This window comes from Corvus kubaryi, unplaced genomic scaffold, assembly GCF_017639235.1.
Source record: "Corvus kubaryi isolate FWS band 111438036 unplaced genomic scaffold, C.kubaryi_AGA036_p1.0 37172, whole genome shotgun sequence".
NCBI lineage: Eukaryota > Metazoa > Chordata > Aves > Passeriformes > Corvidae > Corvus > Corvus kubaryi.
Genome location: NW_024581047.1, coordinates 854,276 through 881,978, shown reverse-complemented (window position 1 = coordinate 881,978; position 27,703 = coordinate 854,276). Strand labels below are relative to the sequence as shown.

General features: G+C 38.0%; 1 protein-coding gene across 2 annotated transcripts in view; it reads right to left on the bottom strand.

Moving 5' to 3' along the window:
- Window positions 1-27,703, bottom strand: part of SCAPER (S-phase cyclin A associated protein in the ER) — a 136,163-nt gene that overhangs the window by 87,580 nt on the left and 20,880 nt on the right. Inside the window, exons 6-20 of one of the 2 annotated variants that reach the window (XM_042021801.1) lie at window positions 26,468-26,568; window positions 25,903-26,019; window positions 23,797-23,957; window positions 17,354-17,616; window positions 16,695-16,934; window positions 14,990-15,160; window positions 14,443-14,518; window positions 13,883-14,000; window positions 13,444-13,555; window positions 12,865-13,005; window positions 10,359-10,514; window positions 10,070-10,212; window positions 6,397-6,478; window positions 6,134-6,286; window positions 4,869-4,976 (exon numbers count right to left, since the gene is read on the bottom strand). In XM_042021801.1, the coding sequence (XP_041877735.1) occupies window positions 4,869-4,976; window positions 6,134-6,286; window positions 6,397-6,478; window positions 10,070-10,212; window positions 10,359-10,514; window positions 12,865-13,005; window positions 13,444-13,555; window positions 13,883-14,000; window positions 14,443-14,518; window positions 14,990-15,160; window positions 16,695-16,934; window positions 17,354-17,616; window positions 23,797-23,957; window positions 25,903-26,019; window positions 26,468-26,568 (2,142 nt within the window). The remainder of the gene's footprint in view (window positions 1-4,868; window positions 4,977-6,133; window positions 6,287-6,396; window positions 6,479-10,069; window positions 10,213-10,358; window positions 10,515-12,864; window positions 13,006-13,443; window positions 13,556-13,882; window positions 14,001-14,442; window positions 14,519-14,989; window positions 15,161-16,694; window positions 16,935-17,353; window positions 17,617-23,796; window positions 23,958-25,902; window positions 26,020-26,467; window positions 26,569-27,703) is intronic. The other variant, XM_042021800.1, reaches the window with a different exon arrangement.

Below are 27,703 nucleotides of genomic sequence, written 5' to 3'. Positions count from 1 at the left end.
AACAAAAGCATTTTTTCAATAACGCAAAGGCTAAAGCAATAAATGTTATGTATTCCAAGTTATATATAATTTAATTGCAATGAAAACATACTGTATTAAAAAAATAAATAATTAGCAAAATCCTGGCATCACCATGTGTCTAGACAAGAAAGCTCCTTGTAAATACAGATGAAGAAGAGCAAGGGTCAGACATGAAACTATTCCCACATTTTTTTCCCTCAGTAATTTCCTCTGCAAGAAAAAATGGAAGCAGCACACACCTCTGGAAAACAGCTCTGTTTCTTTCAGAGAAACAACTCCTTGCTCCTAAAATCTAAAAATCTTTTAGAAATTCCAACTGCTATGAACATGAACTCTGCCTGTGTGTGGTGCTGGCTATAAAGCTCACCTGGCTGGCACAGAACAGGTACCAGCACAGCTCTGCCTCAGGCTCCCACCACATCCTGCCAGGGTCGGTGTCCGTACCTGGGGAAGCTGCCAGCACAGGCAGGCACTCTGTAAATCAGAGCTGCTACAGCCTGGGCAGAGCTGGGCCAGGAAAGGCTCCCACTGCAGCCCCAGCCAACTGGGCAGCTACACTCCAAAGGGAGCTTTAGTCACTGGCCAGCAGCTTTTTTTAAAGGAATGTGGGTGGGCTCAGCCAACGAGGTCTTTATATAAATCCTCACATTTTAATGCTGTCAGTCTTCAGACAACAACCACCTCTCTGCTCCATCATGGGATTATGTTTTCATTTGATCTAAACATACCTCTTAGAAGTTCTTTGTTGCCCTTATACAATGACAATAGAATCAGTTTTCTCTCCTGATAAAAAAAAGGCACATTTTTCACATATGCAAACAATGGTTCATTAATATTCCTCCATCCTGCTTTGGAATACATAAAATTTTAGCATGCACCTTATATAAATTAACCAAACCCTGCCAAGTTATCTATTGCATCTGGTTTTTAGAAGTCCTTTTCACTTATTAGAAACATTCATAGACCACATAGAATGACATGATTTATATTCTCAAAGTTCCTTTAAACCATGGCATTTAAACACCAGGAGATACAGAGAGCTGGGACAATGGTTCAAAGGGAGCTGTTGGGTGTATTTCTCCAAGCAAACTAGGAGAGGCAAGAAAGGCAAAGACAAAAGGGAAAGCAGAGGGGCATAAAAGTGAATCTGTAGGAGCTACAAGTGGAAGAAAATGTCTACAAGTCCTTGCAGAGACTCCTCAGCCTAATGAAATCACCAGGTGTTGTCTTATGCCTTTTGCAGGCACCTTTTCAGTGAGGCCTTTGTGTCACACAGGCTTTAATTCAGCAAAGCAATTAGTCAGGACTACCAACACACTAATTGATTCCAGTGAAGTCAATGAAAGCAAATTGCTTACACTGTTTACATCTTTTGCTGAACTAAAAGCAACGTGGATGTTGAGAGGGGACGGGAAATCAATAGCATAGAAAATGGCAATGCAAAAGAAGGCGAAGCTGAGAGTTTGATGGAAGAAGCCAGGCACTTAAGCAGAGATAATGTAGGCAGGACGCTCTTACTGCACTGGAGATAATGGTGAAATGATGTGGGACAGTGGGAGCATTGAAAGCTTCAGAAATATACTGAAGATGACTTTTAGCCTGCTGGAAGTTTTACCAGCTAGGTGAATTAATGTATCTGTAAGAGGCCAGACAAAAGCAAAGTTACAAAGGAAGTAACAAATGTGAACAGAACTTAATTTGCTTTCACATGATAACCACTGCTAGAAAACCAAGAGCTGTTTGCTGTAAGAGAAAGCTATGCCTGTTTCAGCTGGAGACTAATAAAGTCCCAAATGAAGAAAATCCAAAAGGCTGATGTGCAATGAAGCTCCCACATAATCTGAGAAAGAACCTCAAGCTTTTTCATCTTCATTCATAGCAAAAATGTTTTCTTTGTGCATGTCACATCCACAAATGAATTCACCTTCCCGATGGTCTAATACCAGCTGTCAGCTCCTGCACAAGACATGCTGGAATAAAGCACAATAAGCACTTAATGCCAAACCAGTGGGACACTGCTCCAACATGAAGTCTGCTTTTACCTCTGAAAATGTCTGTAAAATTACAGAATTTATAGACACTCTAGCAAAGAGAAAATCCCTAGAATATATCAGCTTCTTTTTACTTCTGGCAAGATCAACTCCTACCACCCACCTGGCCCAGAGGAATCAGTGTCCCTACCATTAAGTAGTTTTTAACTTTTTGCTTACAGTCAAATCAACCAAGAAAAATCCTTACTGTGTGAAGAGAAATTATATAATCATTTGCTTAAATCAGTTTCCAAAGTCTTGAGGAGATACCCAAATCTGAGATACCAGTATGGACAAATAAAAAGAATCCTGTGATTTCTCAAGTAATAGTAAAGAAATTCTATGATCAGATTAGAATTCTAAAAAAGCTTTCATTCCAGGCAGCTACCTAATACACTGAACACAAAATGAGTCAAAGATCAAGAGTAAGTTATCTGAGGTGTCAAGTGCATAAGGTCAAAGGTGAAATTTTATTAGGTCAAAGGTGATATAAATAAAATCTTTTATGTCAAAGAAGAAGGGTCACACATGAGACATATATAATCTAAAGACATCACAGATGACAAGTAATAACTTTAAGTAACACAAGTGTTTTCTCGCTAGAGTTACCTTCACTGACGGGAAAATTGAAAACAGTGATAAATAAGTAACTATGACTATTATAAAGCTTCCCTGGAATATGGGTTCACTTCTATATAATACTTTGGAATTTTTTTCTCAAGTATTTCAAAACTTGAGAAGTTACTGAATGCTTTAGTTGTGAGGACAGCATTAACTATGCATGCTGAATAAAGAGATACACAAAGCAGATTGCTCTGATAAATAAAACTGCTTTGCTATTTTACACTGGCCAGGTCTACAATGAGTGTCTTACTACTGCTCTTTGAAAAAAAATAGTAAGTAATAAAAAGCAGAGAGGGCCTCAGACCCAGGAAATTTCAGGTTACGATAATATAGTTCAGAATTTTATACTTGGGCTAATTGAAATATAGCCATAAATAATATATAAAATACCTAACAATGGAAGTATCCATACATTGCCAGTATGCCAAATACTACGCACCTTCTAGATTAAGGATATTCAAATCTGCTATAGTAATTTTCAAGCTGTTCATTCAGTTAAAACTGTTCTTTCCTTTCTCTCCTGCACTAAGCATGCATACATTTAACCTTCATCTAGGTCTTAAGTTCACAACAAAACGCTTTGCTGAGAAACCCTGGATTTAAGCACAAAAATCAGGATCTCTGCGCCCTCTAGTGGAACTTCTCTCTCACAAGCTGGGTGCAAATGCAGCTGTTGGCACCTGATCCCTTTTTCCAGACACTGGAATTGTTCAGCTATCAAATTAGATGTGAAGAGCGTGCAATGCCCGGTCAAAAGAATATCCAGTTCATTGTTTTCCTCCAGATTCATCTGAGCCAGCTGCCCAGCAAGAACCACAGTTCAGTCACCAGTGGCCAGACAGATACCAGTAAAGGCCTGAGAGATCCAAGAAAATGTCAATACCTGAGACGGCCCACAACAGGAAAGATTCTGGGAAATCTCACAGCTGGTATTTCCAGGCAAACACGTGCAGTATGGAGCTTTCTCACATATATCCACTTAGGTAAGCCTGGCATCTAAAATCGAAATCCAAAACCACACAACTCCCACTAATCACTGTCCAAGGGGAAAAAAGAAACTGAAAAACCAGTTTATGTACTTTCATTACAGTTGGGAAAGGGCAGGAAAGTGCAACTCCACAAACATTTATTCCTCCAGATGACTGTGCCTTTCCAATTATCTTTTTCTGCTTTTTCAGTGATAACCACCCTCTGTGAATTTCACTATTTCAGAGACCTAACTCTCCAAAGCTTTTTAAAAAGGAGAACATGTTACAGCCAGATGTAGAAAGCTGAAAATAAATAGAATGTTTCAGTAAATAAAAATAGTAACAAGAACTATGAAGAAAAGTGAAAAAGTCAGAACTACTGGACAGTGTCATCTGAATCAGCTCGGCTGGAAACAGATTTCCAAACACAATTAAGTTCAATCTGAATCAGTGCTGAAGAACTGGCTTGCACACTATTTCCTCCTAACACTTGACAGATATTATAATAATACAGGGGCATTCACAAATTTTTTTGGATGTGCAGAACTCAAATTCTCATAGAAAAGGCCTTGACTTAATACTGTAGCTGAATTCCAGCAGCGGCAACAAAAAATTAAATGAGACTACTATACAGATGTCTTTTCTACAAAGCAGTGGTCTCTTGATATAGTACAAAATGTCCTCAGTGCTCCCTAAAAATCACCCTAAACGCCAACTCTTCTACAGAAGCTACTGAAAAACTATTCTTCTTCTTAGCGATTTTAATGTTTACAAAACGTTTCCAACCTTACATTTTGAAGTAATTTAGCACTACAGTTTTCAGCATTATGGACTTTGATGCATAGGATAGCACATCTGCTCACCTAAAAAATGACTAAGGTATTTCAAGCAACAAGGAGGAACAAAGGAAAAAAGCAGGATGCTGATACTTGCAATGTATAAGATTTTTAGGATAAAAAGATAAATGTAGTGACATGAAAAATGCCTTTGGTTAATAGAAAAATAACTAGTCACATTTTAAAAAGAATCTACTTCCAATGGCAATTGCCTGCAGAATGTGAATGGACTGTTTCTTTCATTCCTTTTCTTTGGCAGTCTGCTACGACTCCCATGCTAACAGAAACAGTCTTGTTCAACTCCTTTATAAGAATTTTTAAGACTTTCATGGGCTACTCAGCTAAATGGTATTTAAAACTAGAATACAGAAAAATAGTACAAAACTTACCACTTCTTCATCTGAAAGCTCTCGTCCTTGTATACTACTGTTTTCTCTCACAGCTTGTTGGTGTTTTTTCCCTTTAATGTGGCTAAAAAGATACACTTCTGATGAGATCTGTAATGACAATGACTTAATAGTTATTTTTTCTTTGCAAATTTCGTAATGTATAAACAACAGTATTTTACATGTAATACAAAATATGCCAGTTTGTCAGGAGTATGTTCAGAAATTCAAGCACAGTACTTTATTCCTCTATCTAATTTACATAAACATCTTTTATGCAGGACTTAACAGTAAATTACAGAATGATTTTCTAGCCAGCAGTGTAATAATAGATTAAAAAGTATGTTGGGCTTTCCTCTCATCTTCACTTCAGTCTAATTTCATATACTGGAGTTTCATTCTGAAATGCAAGGTCAGCGAGTATACAAAGACTCCAGTCTGCTGAGCCTGAGCTTCTGTTCCAGCACCGCCTGAGGTGATCCCCTGCAATCTTGCTTAATGCAGCAATTAAAGAGAAATAATGCTTAGTGGCATATAAGGCTCCAATAATGCACAGTCTTTGCAAAGCAGTGAAAGCAGTTATCAACAAGAGCAGATCTCCCAGCTCTGGCTCAGTGACTCTGTGGCTTCTCTCCCCAGCCATTCTTGGGACACGGGAGGGCAGGCACAAGCAGAGAGACCCTGCTGAGGCTAGGATGCCGCCAAGCAATGTACTTGGATTCCAACAGCAACCAAAGAATAAGACACCAAAGGAAAAGAGGAGACAAAGAGAACACTCCTTTTCCTTTCCAACACTTTTAAGCATCCAACCAAACTCAATTCGAGAACTTCTTGAGCTTGATGTGGTTTCTCTGTGAGTTTCAATCCAACGAAACTTAACCAATCAACCCCTGAACTCACAGTGAATTCAAATAACCACAGCATCTTACGAAAAGGTGTTCCCAGCTCAGCTGCCTGCTATGTAAAGGATCATATTCTTTACTTTGCTATAAACCTATCTTTTAAACACCTTCTTCCATCTGATGCTCCTGAATTCTTGCTTCTCTTTGCAGAGACAGCCAAGAACTGAGCACTGCCCACAGTCTCCATTGTACCCACAACTCTACACTTCTTTCAAATCTTCCCTAACCCACCTGAAGAATAAGGTGCACTCTTTACAAAAGCAGAGCAGGAATACAGTAAAAGTGCAAGTGAGTGAAGCAGAACTTGTAGCTTCATGGCTTGGGTTGGTCTTGCAATTCCAGCAGTATCCCCTCTACCCAACTTACCATTACATTGCATAATGAGCACTGTTTCTTTCGCTCATAGGGTGTAAGCTTTGGTGCATAGTCAGTATTAGCATGTCTTCCACTACTTAGTTCAGCTGCTTTCTCTTTTCTCTGTTCAATTTGTTCCATGTGCCTTCTAATACTTTCATCATGCTGAATGGAAAATAAAGCAACGAAGAAAACACACACTGAATTACAGCAAATGGAATTAAACTGCGCAAAGAAATATTAACATATTTTTCAGCTAATGTATCCTTTTATACCTTCAGCTGAATCTTCTTCTGCAGTTCTTCCATGGCTTCTTGCTGAGCTGCAGTAAGAGCTGCCAACCTCTCTTCTCGATCTCTAACCAAAAGATAATCAGTATAGTGAGAATTTGTATCAATGTAAAGCATGAATAATACTGGCACATTCATGTTTGGAACGGAGAACAAGAAAACCCAAAAATGAAGTTGAAAATGGTTCAGTAAAAAGAAAAACAACAAAAAGCAACTTAGTTAACAGAGAACGCCAATGTTTTCATTTGAATGACTAATACAGACAGACTCTTGAACCTTTGTAGCAGAACCTGAATCACACCTCAGTCCCAATCAGAGCAATGATAGCCAAGGAGATGCTACAAAAGAGTGATGAATGTGAAATTCTGTCACCATTTGCATTCTTCAGCCAAGGGCTGCAGGCAGTGAACCAATGGGAAGGAGTAGAATGACAAATGGAAAAAAACCTTTATGGCACTGAGGGCAGTGTTTCATAAAATGTTCATCAGTACAAATTTAAACACAGAAACTTCCAGATAAAACTTTGACCAACAACAGCATCACCCTGGTGAAGAGATTTAGATTATTTTTCTGTCTGAGAAAAGAAAAAGGGGTGTAACTTTACTTGTAACTATAACCATTAAGTGGAAATCTGCTTAGGTTAGAGTAGGATGAAACTCTTAAGTAAGAGTTTCATCAAGAACAACTTCCTAGTGATCAGTAAGCCAATGGATCAATTAAATCCTAAAGAGAAAGAGTCAGCTACTCATGCTGTTTATACAAAAAAATTTGTACAATGTGATGGGAGAGAAGCCTGGCAGCTCTAAAGGGCCAAAGACATAATGAAGGCTCTGGGTAAAACTGAGCTATGAAGGAGTCAATCAAAGCCATCAGCCATCTTTTCAAAAAGCATTCTAAAATTAAAGGAGCCTGAGCAACAAAACTAGAGAGCCTAACGTAAGGACTATTACCCAAACTGCAGTGGATTTTGTCATGTCTGGGTGAAAAACCCTGTTTGTCTGGGATTTTTTTAAAACAGACATCTGATAGAAAAAACCAAAATCAGTTCCATAAACGTAGAAGGCTCAGATAAAGTAACATTTTTAAATGTTAACAGAATGTTAACAGAAAATATAAAAGCAGATAGGAAAGAAGACAGGGGAGGAAGTAAATCAAATGATAAACACTAAACAGTTGTTCTTTCAGAAAGAAAAAGTGAACTCTTCAACCACTGTGTGTGAGAGGGGTGAGGAAGAGACTACGGATGAGAAGCATCAGGTAGTTTATGTGTTATCTCCCCTGAGGTACAGAAAGGAAAACTGAACTACAAGCTCATTTTAGCTATTTCTTTCATTCTGCATTTTTATGTATTTGTTTAAAGCTACAAACTATAACAGCTTATTACCATTTCATACTTTGGGCTAATAGTCTTTGAAACAAAATTCTCAAGTTTCCATTTACAGAGCATCAACATTACTCCTGTGCAAGCCCTTCTGAAAAGCACTCTTTTTACATGGTTAGGGTACTTTACTATACAGTTTCATGATTTCTACTGACAAGAACAAAATCTTCTGTATTATGGATTTCAACTCTCTGGAATATAAAATACTTTGAATACAACTAAAACTTTACTGGAAACAAGTTAATGTACCATAAGGGCAGAGGGGCTTTTAAAGTCAGTTTTAAGTACACTATTGCATTCATACAGAAGCTTTAATCACCAACAGATGCAAATGGTAAAGCTTATACTGAAGAAACTTTAAGCAGATACTGCAAGAATTACTCATTCCAGCAAGTACTAAATCTTCAGGACACAAGCCAAATCCTAGCAGCAGGAAAAAACCCAACAAAACACCGAACGATGCCCCAGGGTTCCTCCAGAACACACTGCAATCCAGGACAGAAGGCCAGGACAGCCAGCTTCCTCTCAAGCTCATCCCTCCCTGAGCTTCAAAACCAGGACACCGAGTCCTCCCTTCACTCTGCTATGCTAGAGAAACCTCAGAACTGTTATTAGGGAGATGTAATGACTCTGACATAACAGAATCACCGGGTTGTAAGGCACCACACATTCTTTCCTACACTTTCCTAAAATCATAAAAAAAAAAAGAAAAAAAGAAAAAAAGAAAAAATCTCTCTTGTGTAATCAACATCTGGCAAAGAAAAACAAGTGCAAGCACGGTACTGCAATATCAAGTACAAAGGGTTTGAAAACTGAGCATTATAGCAACAAATACAGAGGAGATTTGCTGACACAATACCAACAGAAGGCAAATGAAAACCGCTGCTTCTCACATGTCATAAGGAAATGAATGGGGTGCAACAAAGGGATGCGGCAGTTTAACTGATGACACTGATTAAAATAAATGATTTAATGACACTGATTAAAATAAAAGAGCAAGGAACTATATGCTTGGAGATTTTTGACAAGATCTAACTGTAGAAGGCCTTAGAAGACAAAGATAGGGACAGTGGGACTATTATTGGCCATTTGCTTACTTTGAGGGTTTCCTCAAATTCAGAAAGATGTAGAAGCCTTACACAGGCAGGGTCTATCTTCCCAAAACAGCATAACCAAATTCTCCATTAGTCCTAATCTTCCTCGAATATTTGCAAATGAGAATAAGATACTGAAGGATCTCTTCCAACTCACTCCATCTCACTGTGATTTTGGCTCAAAACACTGAGGAAGGGTCCATGAAGCCCCAGGAAAGGCTACAGATCCTACCCAGAATTCATTATACATCTAAAGGAAAACTGAAACTCTTTATGATGTCACTCATGACTTCAGAAGATGAAAGGTGATCAATACATTTCTGAGTATTTTACTTGGGGAAAAAAAAATCCTCTTCATGACAGTTTTGAAGCAAACAAGCCACTACAATAAAAATGTAACAAGAATCATTAGTGTACACCCAGCACAGAAAAACCCCTAACTTTTAGCAAGGTTTTAAGGAATGCTTATGGCAGGGGAACTGTAGGAAAAGAGGGAGAAATAGTATGTGAATACAAACAGAATTTGGTAAATCAAAAAAGCAGAATGTATCAGACTGCATCAGACTTGAAAGTTAACCTCTCTCATACACCAACATTCATTCGCTCTGCACCTCATGTTTGGCTCAAAAGGAACAGCGAGAAAAGTCCATGTGAAGTCTCCTTTGTGAAGTTTCAATTATGGGTGAAACTATAAACCAAGTAGCTCACAGGCAGCAGAATTAATGAAGCCTGATTTCCTGGCTTTGTGCTTCACAAATGTAATCTTTGGTGTCTACAACAATGTGAAATCAAATTGATGCCACTAAGTCCAAAAGTTTCAGGAGAGTGGAGGAAACGGGGAACCATGGGTACATTGATCTTGTTGCCTTTGAAAACTAAGATGAAATATGAAAAAGGCAAATTATTAGAAGGTCTTGTCAGCAATAAAACTAAGATGAATATAATAAAATACAGCCTTGCAACTTATACTGTGCATGTATGTAAGGAATACAAAAACCTATTACAGAATTTATGATGACTCACTTGATTTCTTCTTTCAAGCCATTCATCAAGAATCCTTAAAAATGCTACTTCTTAAAATCCTAAGCCTGACAAGCCAGGAAGGTACTGCTGTTATAGAGAAGGTGCAGTTTACTGGGGAGGATAATGGTGAAGGGAACCAAAGAAACGATTGCAAAGTTACCTGGCTCTCTCCCTTGCTGCATCTTCTCGTGCTTTTTCCTTCTCTTGCCTCTGCTGTTCAATCCGTGCTTCCTGTTCCTTCCTCTTCATCAGCAGCTCCTCCACCCGGGCCTGCCGCTCTGCTTCCAGGGCTCTCTTGCGCTCCTAGCCAGGGAAAAGCAAATTCTCACTGCTCTTTTAGGCATGAAATAAAAAGGAATTAAGGGAAACTCTCTGTTAACATCTGCGGAGCCAAAATGAAACACAAAGCTGTATCTCATTGTGCCCCTGCAGCTACAGCCACATCGTACCTGAACTGCCTCATCCCGCGCTTGTTTCTCCTCTTGCCTTCGCTGACGCTCTTCTTGTAACTCATTTAAGCGCTGTTCGTATTCCTTGAGTTTGTTCAACACATCATGGCGTTTGTTCTGAGCTTCCAAGGTGTTTATAAAAGCAATTTCATTTACCTGCAAACAATCAGAAAGCCTAAGAAAAGACCTGTGAAGTTGAAATAGGTTTCGTCTTAGGGAATTCCATCCATTTGTTAACTATCCACTTGATAATTAAACTGGTGGGACATTTCTCCAGAATGGATTGGAAAACTACCAACTTTAGAATAAGTCTTTAGGTTTTGTAATCATTTTGTGTTGTTTGTTTTAGACAAGACAGGCCATGGAATATAAAAAGAGAATTTGAATTGTATCAGAGAAACAAGAAATTTGGGTAAAATACAGAAAAATCTTTAAATTCTCTCAGCATCAAGATTTCATCAGTCTCTCTCAATCACAAAATGTGTAATGTTAAAACCCAGATGAATAAATCAGTAAAATACACAAGCATTAGTAGAATCCAACAGGTCTTTTGAGCCAAATTTAAATATATGTGTATTACTGATCAAAAAAGTGGAAGTATAGATAGTATGAATAAGAAAAAAAACCAGGCTCATGGTCTAATATTTCTTATCCATATAGCCTATTTCATGAACATGTATTATCTTTTTCAATCACAGGACAGTGCAATACATAAGAACAAAAAATAATAAGAAAAGGTTAGCTTAAAAGAACTTAAATGTGCACGCTAAAAAAAACAGGTAAAGGGAACATATACAGACCGAAAAAAACAGATCATGAAAAAGGGTGGTAGGATAATGTTTGTAACTTTGTTTACTGACTAGAATCCATTTACAGAACGGATTTTACAGGTCAGTAAACAAGCAAGCACTGGGAATTTAGATAACCAACTGGGCAGCAACAGTTACCATGGTCTGCAGCTATCCTACCCATCAGCTATTTCTCTAAAGCCTTCTGGCCCAATTAACCTTGATTTCCAGAACACAAGAACCTCATGAGGCAGCAGATCCTACACACTTAAACACACACAGTATTTGAAACATTTGCTTATCCGGGGAACTATGGCAAGTGTGATTTAGCTAATATAATTACAGAAGTCACATTGGTGTAATGGAATAGTAATCAATGTATGGTAGACTGAATTAGGTAGTCTAGAAACCATTTTAATCCGAGAGAGACAGCAACTAAGTAAAAAAGCAAAATCAGTTTTGTTGTGCTTATCTTGAGTAACACAAATGAACAACTGCATCAATCACAGCTGGGATACATGCTCATCATATAATGAAACAGTTTCAAGGAGATCCATGTATCTTTACTTGGGAAAAACAGTCTTTAAAATAAAATACTTCATTTATGTTATGCTGGTTTTGGCTGGGATAGAGTTAACTCTCTCTGTAGTAGCTAGTATGGGACTATGTTTTGGATTTGTGCTGGCAACAGTGCTGATAACACAGGGATGTTTTAGTTACTCTTGAGCAGGGCTTGCACAGCATCAAGGCAACGGGACCAAAGGGATATTCGAGACCACAGGACATCATGTGCAGCAACAAAACTGGGGGGAGGTTGGTGTGGGGCCACTGCTCAGGGACTGCCAATTGTTTCCTTTTGCATCACTTGTCTTTCTTTATTATTTATCTCTCTTTGTTATTTTTCTTTTTCTTAGAACTGATTTTTTCCCTTCCAGTTATTAAACTGTTTCTGTATCAACCCATGAGATTTCTCACCTTTACACCTCTGATTCTCTCCCCCCATCCCATGGGATAGGAGGCAGAATAAGCATGTGGTTGTGTGGTGCTTAGTTGCTGGCTGGGGTTAAACCATTAAAAGTTTTATCTAAGTAGTATGAAAGAGGCAAACCAAAAAGCATCCATCTAGTGATTGCCTTATGGAATTACGTGTTAAGTCAAAAGAGCACTAAACATACTTAATTTAGAACAACTGCCACATGCTAACTGCAGGTCTCTGTCTATTCCCAGCTGCTCAACAACATTAGTGGTACAAAACACAGCAACACAACTACTGTTTAAGGACACAGAATGCTGGATCTAGAATGGTTTTTTAACAAAAGAGAAGAAATATGAGCTCCCCCCACTTCTCTTTCTACATGCTGGAAAGCAGAGAACTGATCATTAGATCTTCTAGTCCTTCCAGGAGGACTAGGTATCATCAAAAGTGCTGCCACACTCAGTAAGGAACAAAAGCAGCAAGATAACTATCAGCTCTTTATTTCAACCCATCTTTTCCTCCACACCAACCCACCATGACATCTAGTAACAGCTAATTAATTTTAAGTCATATTAGAAAAAACCAGCACCATTTAGACATCAGCATTTATCTGCTTCATGGCTCACATGTGTTCGTACCTAACCCGCACTGTCCTTCACAAACTGCTCAGGAACACTCTAAGGTGCCACATATATAAAGGCATAGCTGTTAAATAGTTCCTCTTGAAAACAAAGTCACTTACCTTAGCTTCTTCCTCTTGTGCTTTTTTCACAATTGCTTGCAGCTGCACTTCACGTTTGAATTCTGCATGGAGTAACTTCTCCTCCATCATCCTGCGCCTTTGATCTAACAATTCTTCTTTCCATTTCCTTACATCTTTCTCCTATACAGAATGAGCCAATTCATTACTGACAATGGTATCTGACAACAGGGCCTGAATTTTCCTCAGGATTTTCTAATACTTGAAGCTTTCTTCACAGTAACAAAATACTTTCATACCCTACACAAAGCCTGCCTTAAGTTTAACCCAAAGTATACTGCTTCAGTTTGGTGAGTTTTACCATTTCTGTTGGATACATGCAACACATTTCTAGTCTCGTCATGCCTTCCCTGAATCTGAGATTTTCCACTATAACCACTCAAAGAAGTTCATGATTTGAAATAATGCTTTAATTGCTGTGATGCACAAGTCAGCTGTGAAAACTACGTAGATGAAAACTTCATTTCACCACTAGTTTCAATCTCTAATATGTCTACTATGTGGAAAAAAATCCTTTTCTGAAAGGCAGCAGTACAGGCCCTTATATCACATAAAGCTTACCCTCTCCATTAATTTCTGAAGCTTCAGTGTCTTTTCTTCACGTAACTTTTCTCTCAGCTGTTGAGCTTTCATTTGTTTCTCCTCATGCTTCTTTTTGGACTCTGCTATTGTTCTTTCAATAAAAACCAAAGTAGAGCAAAAGCAAGTTAGACAATATCAACTGCCAGTGTAGCAAACATTTCTATGCCATTTCAGTAAGAGAAAACAAATAGGCCACTGGAGGGCAATTATTTCCTGTAAATGTGAATACTGTTCTTCTAGACTTCTTTATTTAGTGGACAATGTAGCACAAGCCTACTCATGAAAAAGTACAGAGAGATTTCTGTAGCACTTTCTACCCACAGCCTAAAACAGAGTAGATTTATGAACAGTTTCAAGCAGCCATGAGTTCGGTTGCTTGTTTTCCCTGGCTAATCCAGGCAGGCAACAACTCCAGCACCTTTTGCGTGAGGGTGACGAGAGTTTCTCGTGCATGTGGATCCCGTGGCCAGGGGGACGTGCAGGCTCTTCCTCCACTCTGTCTCCCCAGGAGTTGCTCTGGCGCCAGGACTCACGAGCTGTACAGATAAAAACAAAGGTGTGGATAATTTAAACACGCTTTTCTACAAGAAACACAAATAATAAGGATTAGTTTCTCTAGTTGTCTCTCAGACGGGTTTCCTTGGGCCTAGGTGCAAACACAGACTGAAGCATCTTTAATACCTTTCCTTTTTTAATGCTTAATGATTTTATTACACTTTTATCCAGATGTTAATATAAAACTGGATTTAAAAAATGTAAAATTCTAACACAGAGATGCGGAAGAGAGCTGAAGAACAAAGAGACACAGAGTTAGTTTGAACACAAGATCCATCCTTCCTCAGGAAACAACATAGAAAATAATGTAACTTGGAATGTGTTGGGGAAACTTCTGAAACCTTAACTGGCCATGAGCATAATGGACATTTTTCTAAATTTTTGCTGTCATTTCCATGCAAGCATAGTAAGATGAAAATTTACCTTCATAATCTGCCAAAACATCATTCCAGTCCATAGACAAACCACAGAAGGATATGCTTCCATTGCCCATATTAGCCTGAAATTTAAAATTAACCAGACAGTAAAAACATAAACCTTAACTCACAGGTGTGCACACACACTAAACAGCGCCCACTCAGCAATATTCAGCAATGCTTCCAAACAGAACTCACCACCCCAAAGACAAATGCTGCTCCCGCTCTGACAGTAAAAATGAACGCTTTTGCTTCACTACTCTTCCATGGTTACAATGAACCTAACAAGCCCCAGCTTGCCCTATTTTGCTCCCAGAAATAGGCACCAGGACAATGACTCCATGATCAGAGGACTCTGTACCACTCAGTTTAGTAAGTACCTGAGTTTAGTAAGACTAAATATACCTCAGTATGGTATAATTATTACATGATGCTATTTCATGTGTTAAAATGGGTTATGGTAATGCCAAAACAAACACTAACAAATTCTGTATTCATACTCCACTGACAACAAAGCTTGAATTTGGGTACAGTAAAATGAACTGGACACTCACAGAGAAGTCACTGTCATTGTCAGTCTCAATATTAATGTCATTGTTTTCCTCTGCCTCAATCTCTCTGGTTAACTGCTCCTCCTCTGCAATAGCACTGGCAATGGCTTCTTCATTTGCCTTCTCCAGGCGATCTGCTAACTCTTCTTTCTTAGCAAGGACTTCTGCCATGGACTGTAGGAAACATGACACCAGAAAAAAACCCAAAATCAGTAGCAGGCATGGAACAGAGGATTCCACATAGTTAACATGAATTATACAGTATTTTATTCAACTTCTCTTTACTTGCAGTTTTTTTACTGATATATTTTGTGAAGGTAGCTGAAAATATAAACCCCACTAAAAGTGTTAGCAACTATTAACTCATTTAATAACTACATGAAACATGTATGAAATTAATTATTCACATAATTCAAAAACTTATTATACAAACACTGTCATTAAAAGCACAAAGACTGCAATTACTGTTTTAAATACTTACTCCTTAGGGACTCAGCAAGGCATACTCTGAGACATGAGTGCATGCGTGCTGTTACCTCTACAAAAGGAATCATGCTCCAAAGTATCATTTAAAGATTGAAATTATCTGCATGAACTGTGTCTGGAAACTTCACCATAGTTAATACAATGGAATCTCAGGCCATACTTGTCTTTCAACATGAATGACAAGAGAGTGGGGTAAAAATGTAAGCCTGAATATGTTGATTTTCTTTTCCTTCTCTAGTGTGCAGCATTAACCAGTTGACTTCCACTCCAGCTACCGAACAATGCGCCACAATACACAAATTGGTATTTAAAGCTGTCTGATCTGGAGTAGTAAAATGCTTCCAAGAGACACAGATCCCACCAATCTGGCAGCATCCTGAACTGTTAATAACAGTCTGAAACAATGTTAGTGGATGAGATGCTAGAAATCTGCTCTAAAAGCAAACAGGTACTTGGCTTGGAAATTATCTGGAAAAACTCCAGTTTGCAAAAGTTAAAAGGGAAAGTGATTCACAGGAAAACTTCTGCAAATCAGAATTTTAATCTAGTTTCTGATAAAACAAAACCAAAACAAACCACCTGAAAATATAACCTGGATTTTATGTAACATTACTGCAGCTTGCCACTCAAGAGAACCCCAGTGAAGCAGACACACCCTGAGACCTGCAGAATTCTCCAGACAGGAAAGGACACTCTTTTCGGGAAGCCAGATAAAAACAGAATACTGACTTCATGTTTTTTGCTTTAAGAATGGCATTCCTCCAAACTGGCTGTAAAGGAAGACCCAGCAGAGCAGCTCAGTGAGTCTCAAAAAGCAGAGGTCTGACTTTGTTTCTAAGAGAATTTTGATATCTCATGTGTTTCCAGTTTGAATGATGAGCAAAACTGAAGTAAGACTTTAATGAGAGTGTGAGTTAAAATGACTGACAGTGGAAGGAAATGAAAAATTAGCACAGACATTATTAAAAGAAGTAATGAGAGCACAGATGTCTTTATTTCAAATAACAGATTTATATCTTTCTACTTTAAATTCAGAAACTTTACTGGAATTAAATTCTATCATGAAAAGTATCTATGCAACATTATTTTTCCTACAGTAAGTACCTCATACATTTTTTTTACAGTTTTTACATAAGGCTAACAGTAAGCACTGTGCAACACAGACCGAGAAAATTAAGGCTTAGATTTATTATTCACTCATAAATCTTATGAGATTTCTTACCAATCTGGCAGCACTCACATTTGAAATATCTGAGGGATCCATTTCAGTTTCAGATTTAGCTTTTTCTGTTTGATGCCAGTCTGTAGTGTCAGTGCTCTGGGAGGAGGAGGCTTCATTCATCTGCAGAGTTTTTGAACTGCAGTCAGTACTGGTGAGAACTGGAGGCATCTCAGGAGCTGGTTCTAAGGAATCCCCTTTCAGTGCTGTGCCAGTGCTCCCATTGGCTTCTGAGGCTGTGAACTAACAAGAGGCATTTGCAAAATTAACAAAATGGAACATACTGATTTTTAAAGTCAGAGTCAGTTTTTAAGGAAATATCTGGCAATAACAGAGTGATGCAAATAACTTCACTTATTTCAGGTGCTCATAACCTTGCAAAAGTTGGATCTTTCTACCTGAAATGTATGTATGAGATGTGCTGACTGCTGACTTTTTGGAAAACATGGAAAAGCTGTTCACGGCATCATCATTTTAATTAGCCAATTTGTGCCAACATCTTAATGCATTTCCATAAATGGAACTGAAATAACCATTATTTAAAAAGCCTTTTACAATCTGGTTATTTCATAAACCTCTAGACAACATCACCCTTAGAAAATGCTCTGAAGAACAAGTTGCAAGATTTAAGGTTAGAAAACGGTTCCAAATTATGTACTGACCTGAGTCCTTTCAGTTAGAGGACCCTCAGACTGATGTAAAGGATCCTTGTGTACCAGCTCTGTGCTTTCGGATGCAGCACTGTCAGTGACTGAACTCCCATGCTTGTTTTCTGCTGGTGGTGAAATTACATTTTCTTTGTCACTGTCACCTCTGGACTTCACTGATTCTGCAGCTACAGGAGCTTTTGCTGCCAAAGGTGTGGATCGAGATCGAACGGGCCTTCCACGCTGAACTGTTTCCCAGCCTTCTGCATCCTTTCGATCTACATGAAAAAACAACCCCATTCTCAGAAAGGAAGACTTATAAATAGAAGCATTAGGCACAACTATTTTATTATAGTATTACACAAGTTGTGGGAGAAAAATGTTCTCTTTAAAAATCAATACCAAAAAAATCAATGAAATATTCTTTAGCAAAGCTTTTTACTTCAAGGAATGCTTTTGGTATTACAGACACTGGACAACTCTATTCATGGGACATGTTCTGTTACTGCAAAGAGTGAAGCTACTCAGACACAAAAAGGTGTGGGAAATGGCAACATGTACTTAAGCTTGCCATCCTTTTTCCTTGCTATTTCATGAGACAGTAAAGCACAACAAAGCAACCACACCTGCTCTTCTTTGCAGCAACAGTAACGTTAGAGGCCTTTTGTGAAAGTACAGACATAATTGCACAACTTAGCATGGAAAGCAGAAATGTGGCTTACTATTCTTCCAGTGTTTTGTTTACTTCTTTTTCTATTTGCTTCACTCTGATAGCAAAAATACACTAATTGGTGTCAGCTTTTAGAAAATTGCTCCTCCTGGATTCCAGGAAATTGCAAAACATTGCTACAATGGGACTGCAAACTGAAGGAGAAAACAGAAAAGCAGTTTTCTTCAATTTACTTTGATTTCTATGTAGCTGTTACATATGACTTTCTAATCGACATTTCTGATATCTGATATTGGTACATACGTGAAAACCATTTGAAGCTACATTTGTCTGCCTGAAGCATCAGGTCTTATGTGTGACCAGATTTCCAGATTACAAGGTGAACCCCTTCTCCATATGTAACATTTTTGTGGCCAGCAATTAATAACAGCACATCATTTTCCATGTACCTTGAAACAACTGTAAGTGATTATTTGAAGCCTGACAGTACAGCTCACAAGTGTGAAAGGTAAGCTCAGGCCTGTCTATTTGCTGAACAAAAATTCTTGCAAAAACTTCAAGAACTAACTATGTATATACTGTCCAACATACTTTTGGCAAAAGCTGCTTTTAAGATTGCTCACATGAAAGGAAGAGAAGGGTGTAGGAGATTACTTTTACCTGGAGGAGTAGAGATGCAAAAAAACCCAACACTAAATTGCCTGTTTTACAGAGGGTAATAATCTAGAATACAACTTGTAAAAAAAATTAATTCTCTGGGTATTTTTAAAGTTTTTACCAACAAAGATGGTCATGTAGCTCAGGCATAAAGACCAGAGCTTGAGCTCAAACATTAAGGTTTAACATATGAACTGGACTAAACAGTTGTTAGGTGGACTTGATGTTCAACAGCAGCAGTAACCAGTAAACTGGAAATCAGCCAAAACCAGAACTAATGGCACTTTCATCCTTTGCTGCCCTTGGCATCCAGCATTTTACAAACATTGCTGGTTTAACTATTGGGTTCTTTTAACATCTCAGGATGAAACACAGCAGCCTGGCCCAACAGCTGGTGTAGATCCTAAGTTACCAGGGAATTTGACAGGACTGTACTGGAATTTATCTTCACTGAGCAGCTCATGCAACAGCTGTTTGTACATAACTATATAACTGTTCACAAACCTTAATAATAATGGTAATGACAGATGCAAAAAGATTATATGGTATTTTACTATTGAGTAATTAGTAATTGAGTAATAGTAATACTATTGGTATTTTATTGTTTCACTCTAGAAAAATTGCTGTGTATTTTAAAGTAAATAAAATTTCCAAACTCTGTGAATGAACATGGCTGATCTCCTCAGATCACTGCTGGTACCAGAGTCCGCAAAAAGCCTTTCTGTGTTCCTTCCCCTTATGTGCATTCGCACACATTTCAGAGTCCCACCAACCAGAGATGGGCAGTCAAAACCACACCAATTGCATTTTTTCCTTTGCCACAGACTTTCCATCTGACCCTGTAGGCAACACTGGCCTTCTTTTCATTTCTTCATCTTCATCTAGAAAAAATATCATTACCTACAGGAGCTAGTGATGGGAACATGTTATTGCCCTCTCAGAGACAATCTTAACTCCAGCGGTTCTCCAGGGAACAGGGTTTAATTCCCCAGGAATCACAACCAGATTTACAGCAGAAAGCTCACAGCATCTGGCTCTGCATCCTGTGGGACAAGGACTGCTCAGGCCCTTTAAGGAGCACAGCTGCTCCCATCCCACCAACCTTAGTAACTGATGGGACCACAAAGACTTTGCTGTATCTGGCTTAGGCCAAAATCTGGCCAAGAAATTTTGCTGGCAAGTAACAGACACCAGAGATTGTTCAGAAGAGCTGCTAAAATCAACCAAAGAACCACCACTGCTGTACTGCAGCAACTTCTGGATTGCAATTCCTTTTGCTTGTCATTTGCAAAACAAAATTATTGAAACGCTTCACTTCTATTTGTTCTGAAAATTGAAGTCACCTTCTACATAAAAGCATCTTTGCTACATCAAAAGGAGCAGAAGAGACCGTTTTGTAGTATCTACTACCTAAACATAATTTTACTAACCTGTAGGTAATAAGAGATATTAATCATATATATGTATCTCAATAATAGTACTAATACCTTTTACTAATATCTACTAAAGTTTATTCTACCAAAAAAGAATATTCTTGCCTGTTGATTCTTTGCCTTGTGACATATTGCTTAGTAGTCTACAATGACAGACTTAATTAGAATAAATTATTCAGAGCATAGCGGAACCATAATCACACTTACTAAAGTAAAAATGAATCTTTTCATAAAAGCCATTCATGTTCAATTTTTAATTTGCATTTTTTCACTGTCAGATTCATATTTATTACCCAAGACTCAACCAAGCATTTTAATAGCCCAGAAATATCTGCATTTGAAAGAATATTGTTTGGTGACTTCTTTAAACACAAGGCAGTTTTTAATGCATGTATGTATTCAGACTCCTGAACTACCTGGAGTCAATTTAACAGTGTGATGCCATCTGACAATTAGCAGTGCACCAGAAGATACTTGTTCATTTCAATTCATCAATCAGTTTAGTATTCAGTCATTTCCAGGCATGTTTTTAACTAAGAGCTTGCAAAGCTAATACATTTATTACACTAGATCACATCTAATGAGAGACAAAGTTAATACTCAGTAAGGCACCAATCTTCCTCCACACTTATTCCCTAAGTCTGGAATTCTTATAGCCCAGCAGCCATTTCCACAGGCTACGTATCACATGCCGGGTTTGATTACCCCCAGAGCTTTGCAAATGAATAATTCATTTGACTACCCTGATCATTCTCTAGTTTCACATGAACCTGGCTGTCCCTGCCTGTGCTTGTGTTACATGGAAGTGACAAGCCATCTGTTATCTCAGGGCCCTCACAGCCACCAGGCTCCTGGGAAGTTGCTCCATCTGGAAGAACTGGCCAAGGAGCCTCACTGGAAACACTACTAACAGAAATCCAGGCAACTATGTGCAAACTCCTGGGGGTTCTACCTCAGCAGATGCATGGCCCTTCTAAAAAAATTCACTTGCCAGTAATATCCTGCCCAAACCCCCACCTTACTAAACTTCAGTTCCATCTGAGCCCAAACCAGAACAGCTACTTTAGAGGATTGTACATCCTGCAAAGTTTCCAGTCTTAGCTGCATTACAGAGAACATCTATTCACAACTATGGATGTGAGCAATTAATACAGGAAAGATTATAATGATAATAATAGTAATAACAATAAAAATCAACCAGATTTCAAGTATGGCAACAGAAAAAAATTTAGTGTTTCTGAGAAGTTCATATGTTCTAGAGTGTCTTAAATTCTGTAATAACAATTATTTTAACTGTAAGCACCTACTTCCATTTCTAATACACACTCTAAACTCGTATAACCCCTCTCACTTTTTACCACAGGCACCAGGGAATTCATGACTCATGAAACTGCTCAGATATTAAGAACAAACTACGCTTCATGTTGTAAAAAACACTCAAGCATGAAAGACAATTTTAAAAAATTCATTAAAATATTGAGGGTAACAGTAAGTTTAATGAGGGAAATGAGATAAGATGATTTAACCTCATTTAATTATGATTCCAGGAAAGGAAAGATTAAAGAACTATATGGAAAAATAATGCATTTTCTCTCTCCCTAAGGGCTTATTTTGTTAAATTTGGAAATTGCATCAACCATGAAACAGATACAGTATCATACTCATCCACATCACAAAATCATTGTGAGGCCTAATGATAATGCTGTTGGAAATCACTGGAGAAAAAAAGTGTTTGGGGAAATCCTGTGGCTGTAAGCCCCAGCTGGGCTTTGGGTGGGCAAGGGAGCATTACAGGGGGCAGGGGGAATCCCTTCCCCAAGGCCCACATGCACCAAACAGCTGGGAGTGCATTAGCTGGGGAAGGGGCAGAGCAGATGACACATGAGCCTCAGAGCTGCTTCAATAATGCATGTGAAGGGCCTCTGTGGCTCCCTTCACATAAACTTCACAGATTTTCTTGTGCTTTCATCAGTGAGGATAACTGGATCTTAACAAAGCGATTCCACCTCCCACACAAAGGACAACATGCTTCTACAGAGAACTCGATTTGTTAAAAACGTAACAGTTCAGCCACGAGAGAATCACTGAAATACTCCAATGCTCAATGTCAGCAATTAGAGATTCTTAAGGATAAACAAAGCCTAGCAAGAATAACTGTTATTTCTTAAAATTAAATGTTTCAAGTCTGGATTGCATAGTACATTTGACTTGAAGATTACTGAACACTTGCAGGCCAGTACTACAGGACCTAAGAGGCTTCTCTTTTTGGAGCTCATCAGCTGCAAGTAACATTCAATAAAAGCACAACACTGATTTCTTCAGCCCTCTAAAAGCCTCTGAAAGTAACATAAGGATAAAGTCTTTTGTTTTCCTCCTAGCCTCTTAAAATATGTTATCCATATTGAAATACAGATCACTTTATTCCCTGTGTAGCTAATAACATTCTCCATATGCACAAGAACACCTAACAAAGGTATTTTAGCAACAGCTTGGAGCCTGTGACTCTAATATGAGCGATAATCACAAGAAAAAGCTTCTGTTATGAGTAACTTCAACTACTGGCATATATTAAAAGTGGAATTACTTCAATTAATCAATTCAATTACATCAATTATAGTGCTGAAAACTCAGCCAAACAGCTCCTGCTCTCCAAGCAGCTCACTGCAACTGTACACAGCAAACTACTTCCTCATGTAAGCAGTAGCCATCAATCCCATTCCAACCACCATCTTTAGAGTATGGGTTTGATGGCTCTGCTCTGAGCAGAGGAATCCACTACTGAACTCATTCATGTTACACTGCAAGACCCCTGGACAAGGTATTTTACCTCCATAATATGCCACAAGTCTGCAAGTCACTATTACATAACTTCTACTACTCCTAGGTTGAACATACAACTATCTTAAATTGATACATGCACTTCCTGAAACTTTTCTTATTGGAAAAAAAAAAACAACAACACTTTTCATTTTCTTTCAGAATATCCATTTCTACATTCTGCCTGCTGGTTTTGCAGAAAGTCATCTGGGACCACACATGAAGAAAATAAAGAAAAAAAAAAGAGCATCTCTGAAGATAATCTCAGGGATCCAGTCCAAAGAAACCAATTTTATAACCCAAATGGTAGTTTTTTATGTCTGCAACAAAACCAATCTCTTCTAGAACAAAAGATACTGCATCAAGGATTCTCCAAGGAGCATCTTTAGAGAAACAATTCATAACCAAACGTGGTAACTCTTGTCTTGCAAGGAAAAAACATCAGTTGTTACTTCAGCACAGTTCTAATAGCATGTTCTCCCTGGACATAGAAAACTATCTTGAGCTCTTCACAGATTCCCGGGCATGCATTAGTCTTTATATTGTTAAGCCATCCCAACTTGCAACCAGTTAGATCGGCAGTTTGTGACCAAAGACCTTTTGCTTCTTGGGATGTTATAAACTGGTATTTTAACAGATCAAATTCTAGTTAGTGAAAATACAGCAGAATGTTACCTACACATGAAAAGCATGAAAACACACTTCTGTCTCAAACTTAACTACTGCAATGTATGCCTGCATTAATCTTTTATCTCTATACTTTAACATTGTATTTCACAAAACTAGGTTTAATTTTGCTTAGAACTTAGGTCATCACATTCTGAATTTACTTTATACCACAGAGTTTGTGAAAATAACTTAAGCCACTGAAAGGGACTTGCCATTTTTCCGCAGTGACTTCTGTGCCGGAGGTGCCAGACAGGCTTGTGCTGTTGCCAGCTCAGGATTGGCAGCTTTAGTTCCATGGTTGGCTTTTACCTTATCAGCCCAACTTACACCAGAAGGAGCCAGGCGTGTTGCAGAAATTGTCACTGCAGAGTTCCTAAATGAAAGTCACAGCTCTTTTTAGTGTCTGATCAAGTAACAGAACAGTTTGTTAGAAAGCTTTATCAGAGTCTGTCAGAGACTATCAGAATGGTGCTGTACAGAACTACTTACTTCTCCTCTGGCAAACTCTCCAGGTTGCAGCAATTTATACTGGAAAGTTCTTGTAATTTACTCAACAAATCTTTGTTTTTAATAAACAAGATGAATTTAATCTTTATGATACTAATTTCTTAAGGAATTCATGGTTTTGGCAACCAAAGAAACACATAATAATAAATTCTGCATACTAAGTCTTGAAAAATACTCCTGTCACTTTAAGCCTGGCATTTGATCATTTAGCCCTCCCAACTCATTTTCATTAAAAATAATGAACAGAGTTTTCCCTATTCATCTTCCACGTAAGTGATTTTATTTATTTTATTTATTTATTTTATTTATTTTTATCATACCCTTCTTGTTATCTCTTCTCCAAGTTCTTTTCTTTTTGCATCAATGCTGGTGGATACCTCTGATTGTTCCTGTTTGTAGTTTCTCTACTTTTCCTACTTTTTCTATACTGCTTTGGGGAAGATATGAAGATGACTAGAGGTATGAACCATGAATTTCTACAGTGGTGCACCACTACCTTCTCTACTATTCCATATTCATTTCCTAGTAACTCCTAGCATTCTGCCAAAAGTTTCCGTAGTACCAAGTATGTCTCAGCCCTTATTTTCTATCCTATTCTCTCATACACAAAATACTGCAGCTCTCTGGCGTTGCCTCGCTTTGAGACACACAAGTGGACTAAGACAGAAGAAAACAGTTTACAAGTGTGAAGGATGGAAAACCCATCTTGTTATTCCCTGCTCTAACACACACATTTGCTCATCATGTCCCTGTAATTGCAAATAAAACAGCTCCAGCAGCAATACAACATGTAATTACATGCAAAAAAAATATAAGGCTTAGCTAAAAGACTAATCATGCTGAGCTGTTATGTTCTAATAAAAATAAAAGCGCATTGATTTCCACCAGATTCAAATGTTTCACTTGAGTGCTTGTGCATATTTTCTCCCCACCACCAGGCATTTAAGCAGACACCCCTCAGATGCTGTCAGGTAGGTATCAATAGATACCCCTACACAGGGCCTACACCAAACAGACTTTGCAGTATTTTTGTAGAAATATTTGACATGCAAAATTTCAGAGAGCTCAATACTCAGAAGTGCTGCCCAAACAGTCCAGTATTACATCTCGGCTGAGGACACTGTAACCACTTAGGAAACTGGGCAGTGTGTTCCCTAGATCCCAACAAACCTGAAGGAACTACAGCACACACACTGAGAAAGATTTCAACTGGACACATTCGTGCTCTCCAGACTGAGACAGGACTAGACAGTGTTGCTCTAAATTTATGCACATTTTTGTTGAACTGCTTTCAAATACCTTCATTTCAACAAGTAAAAGATGCTTTACTGCAGTATATAACATACTCTACATTTTAACTAGTATCAGTTTTGGCACGCATCAGAATCATCATAATCTCACTTTACATTCACTCTTTTTGACCTGTATTTACTTCTGCATGCTCAGCTGGCCATTCACATTGCACACATTGGCAATTTTAAAATGCTAGTTAGAGACATTTTGACCTTTGTTTTGTAGAGAGAAGGGAGTACTAAACAGATAACATGAAATACTCTAACAGTATTTTATCTTCAGGTCTTTCTAATGACCAGTAATTAAATATATTACAAAGTAAGGAAAAAGTAAGTCCTTTATAGGATTTTCCTTTACAGATCATAGGCTTTTCTTTTATGAATGCAAGTAATTGCTTATATGATTTACTAAACAGCAAAACAATACATTGGTTACTATAGAAAAATAGTGCTTTTGTGAACTTTGCTTCAAATGAATCTTTATTTTAGCTTCAATAAACTTCTTAACTGGTTTCATACCCAAAATTTAAACTCCTTCGAGCATTTGATGTCACACTAATCCTATCTGTGGATGGACTTGGGATCACATGGCGTCCTGGAGACATTTTCTTTACTTCCCAGGCCAGTGAAGTAGGTCTGCAAATCCAGGAAAGAAAAGCTTAAAAATACAATTCACAATAACTCTTCCTATCACCTTAAAACAAAACCAGAACTGACAAACACTCAAAGTGTTAATGAATCCTGCTGAATTTAATCATTGATCATAGCAATTGTTTCTACACCAACTCCAAACCCTATCAGCCAGACCCATATCAAAAATAATGCCTCTTCTCAAGACTACAATGTTTATTTCAAATTCCAGTGTAGAACAAAGCATCACACCAACCATTTAAAAGGAAAGGATCAAGGTAGGACTGGAAATATCCTCTAGTTCTAAGTGACAGTGACAATGCACATAAAATGTCCTCACAGCCATTTTGTTGAAAAGGAAAATTGGTTCTATTTTCTGAATCTCTGCTAGAAAATGAAGTTTACTGTGAACTTTACTCTCTCTGTAGATTAAAAAAAATATAAATCTAATTACCTGCTTTGAGCATCAGCTTTTTCCAGCTTCTCCTGTAGCTGTATCCAATCAATCAATGCTTTGAAGTCCCTTACATAGTTATCGAGCATCATCAGGACTTCCTGAAAAGCAACCATCACATCAATCTTCCGACTTAAAAAACAATCCCCCACCCCAATAAAGAAACTGAAAAGAAAGAAGGACATTTACTATTCTGTAGCTTTCTCATTAAAAATAAACCCAACACAATCCCTGAAAACAAGAAGGCCCAGATAATTAAGATTTTTATGTGAACAATCATTAAAACATTTATCCTAAAAAAAAAAGGCGCACATTTTCCAAGATCTGTGTGAGCATCAATGTGTAAGGATGAAATGGCAACACTCCCAAGAAAATAATTCTTAACACTCATAAGGATACTTGTTTCATTATTTATGCTTTTTTTTGGTCAGTTATCTTTTAAAATATGCTAGACATACATCATCAAGTAAGCAAAACCATATAAAACCTAACAGGTCTGTGAAAGACTAATAATGTCACAATTAATCTGTTTGTGATATGAATGTATACAAAACTACACAAAGGCAACAGCATCAGAACCTGGGTAGGATTAAACAGATACTGTCAAAAACGACGTGGGCATGCTGGACATTTACTCAGGATAGGCAAAATCTTAATGAAGTAGTTTGAATCTGGAACTACATTTTGGCCTCTAACAAATAAAATTAACTGTTGCAAAAGGACATATAAATTAACTTCACACTACATCAGGAAGAAAGTCATAGACAAAATGGCAGTGGCTGAAGAGACTTGCTTCTGATCAAAATATCCTTAACTACAAGAAAGCATTGACTGGGCCTACTGATATCCAGCTGGCACAAACGTACAGATGTAGTACCTATAGTAAGGTCAGATTACAAGCAGAAACAATGAAAAATTCAAAGTAAGTTGCCTTTACTCAGATAATGGCAGCATTTTTTCACTGCAAAGCAGGGCAAAACACAATATAATGGAACTCTCAGTTGTGTTCCCTGAGCAAACTACAGTTATCTACTGCTACTGGTAGGGAAAGGAGCAATTCTTTATCATGCAGCAAGGTAGGAAATCACCTGTATTCCACATATAAACTCAAAAATCATTGACTGAACATGACAAAACACACACAGACATAAGGCACCTCCTCAGCAAAGCTGATCACCAACAAAGCACATTAATGCCTAAGGGAGAGAGTTTGAGCTCATGTTAGTCAGAAAGAGC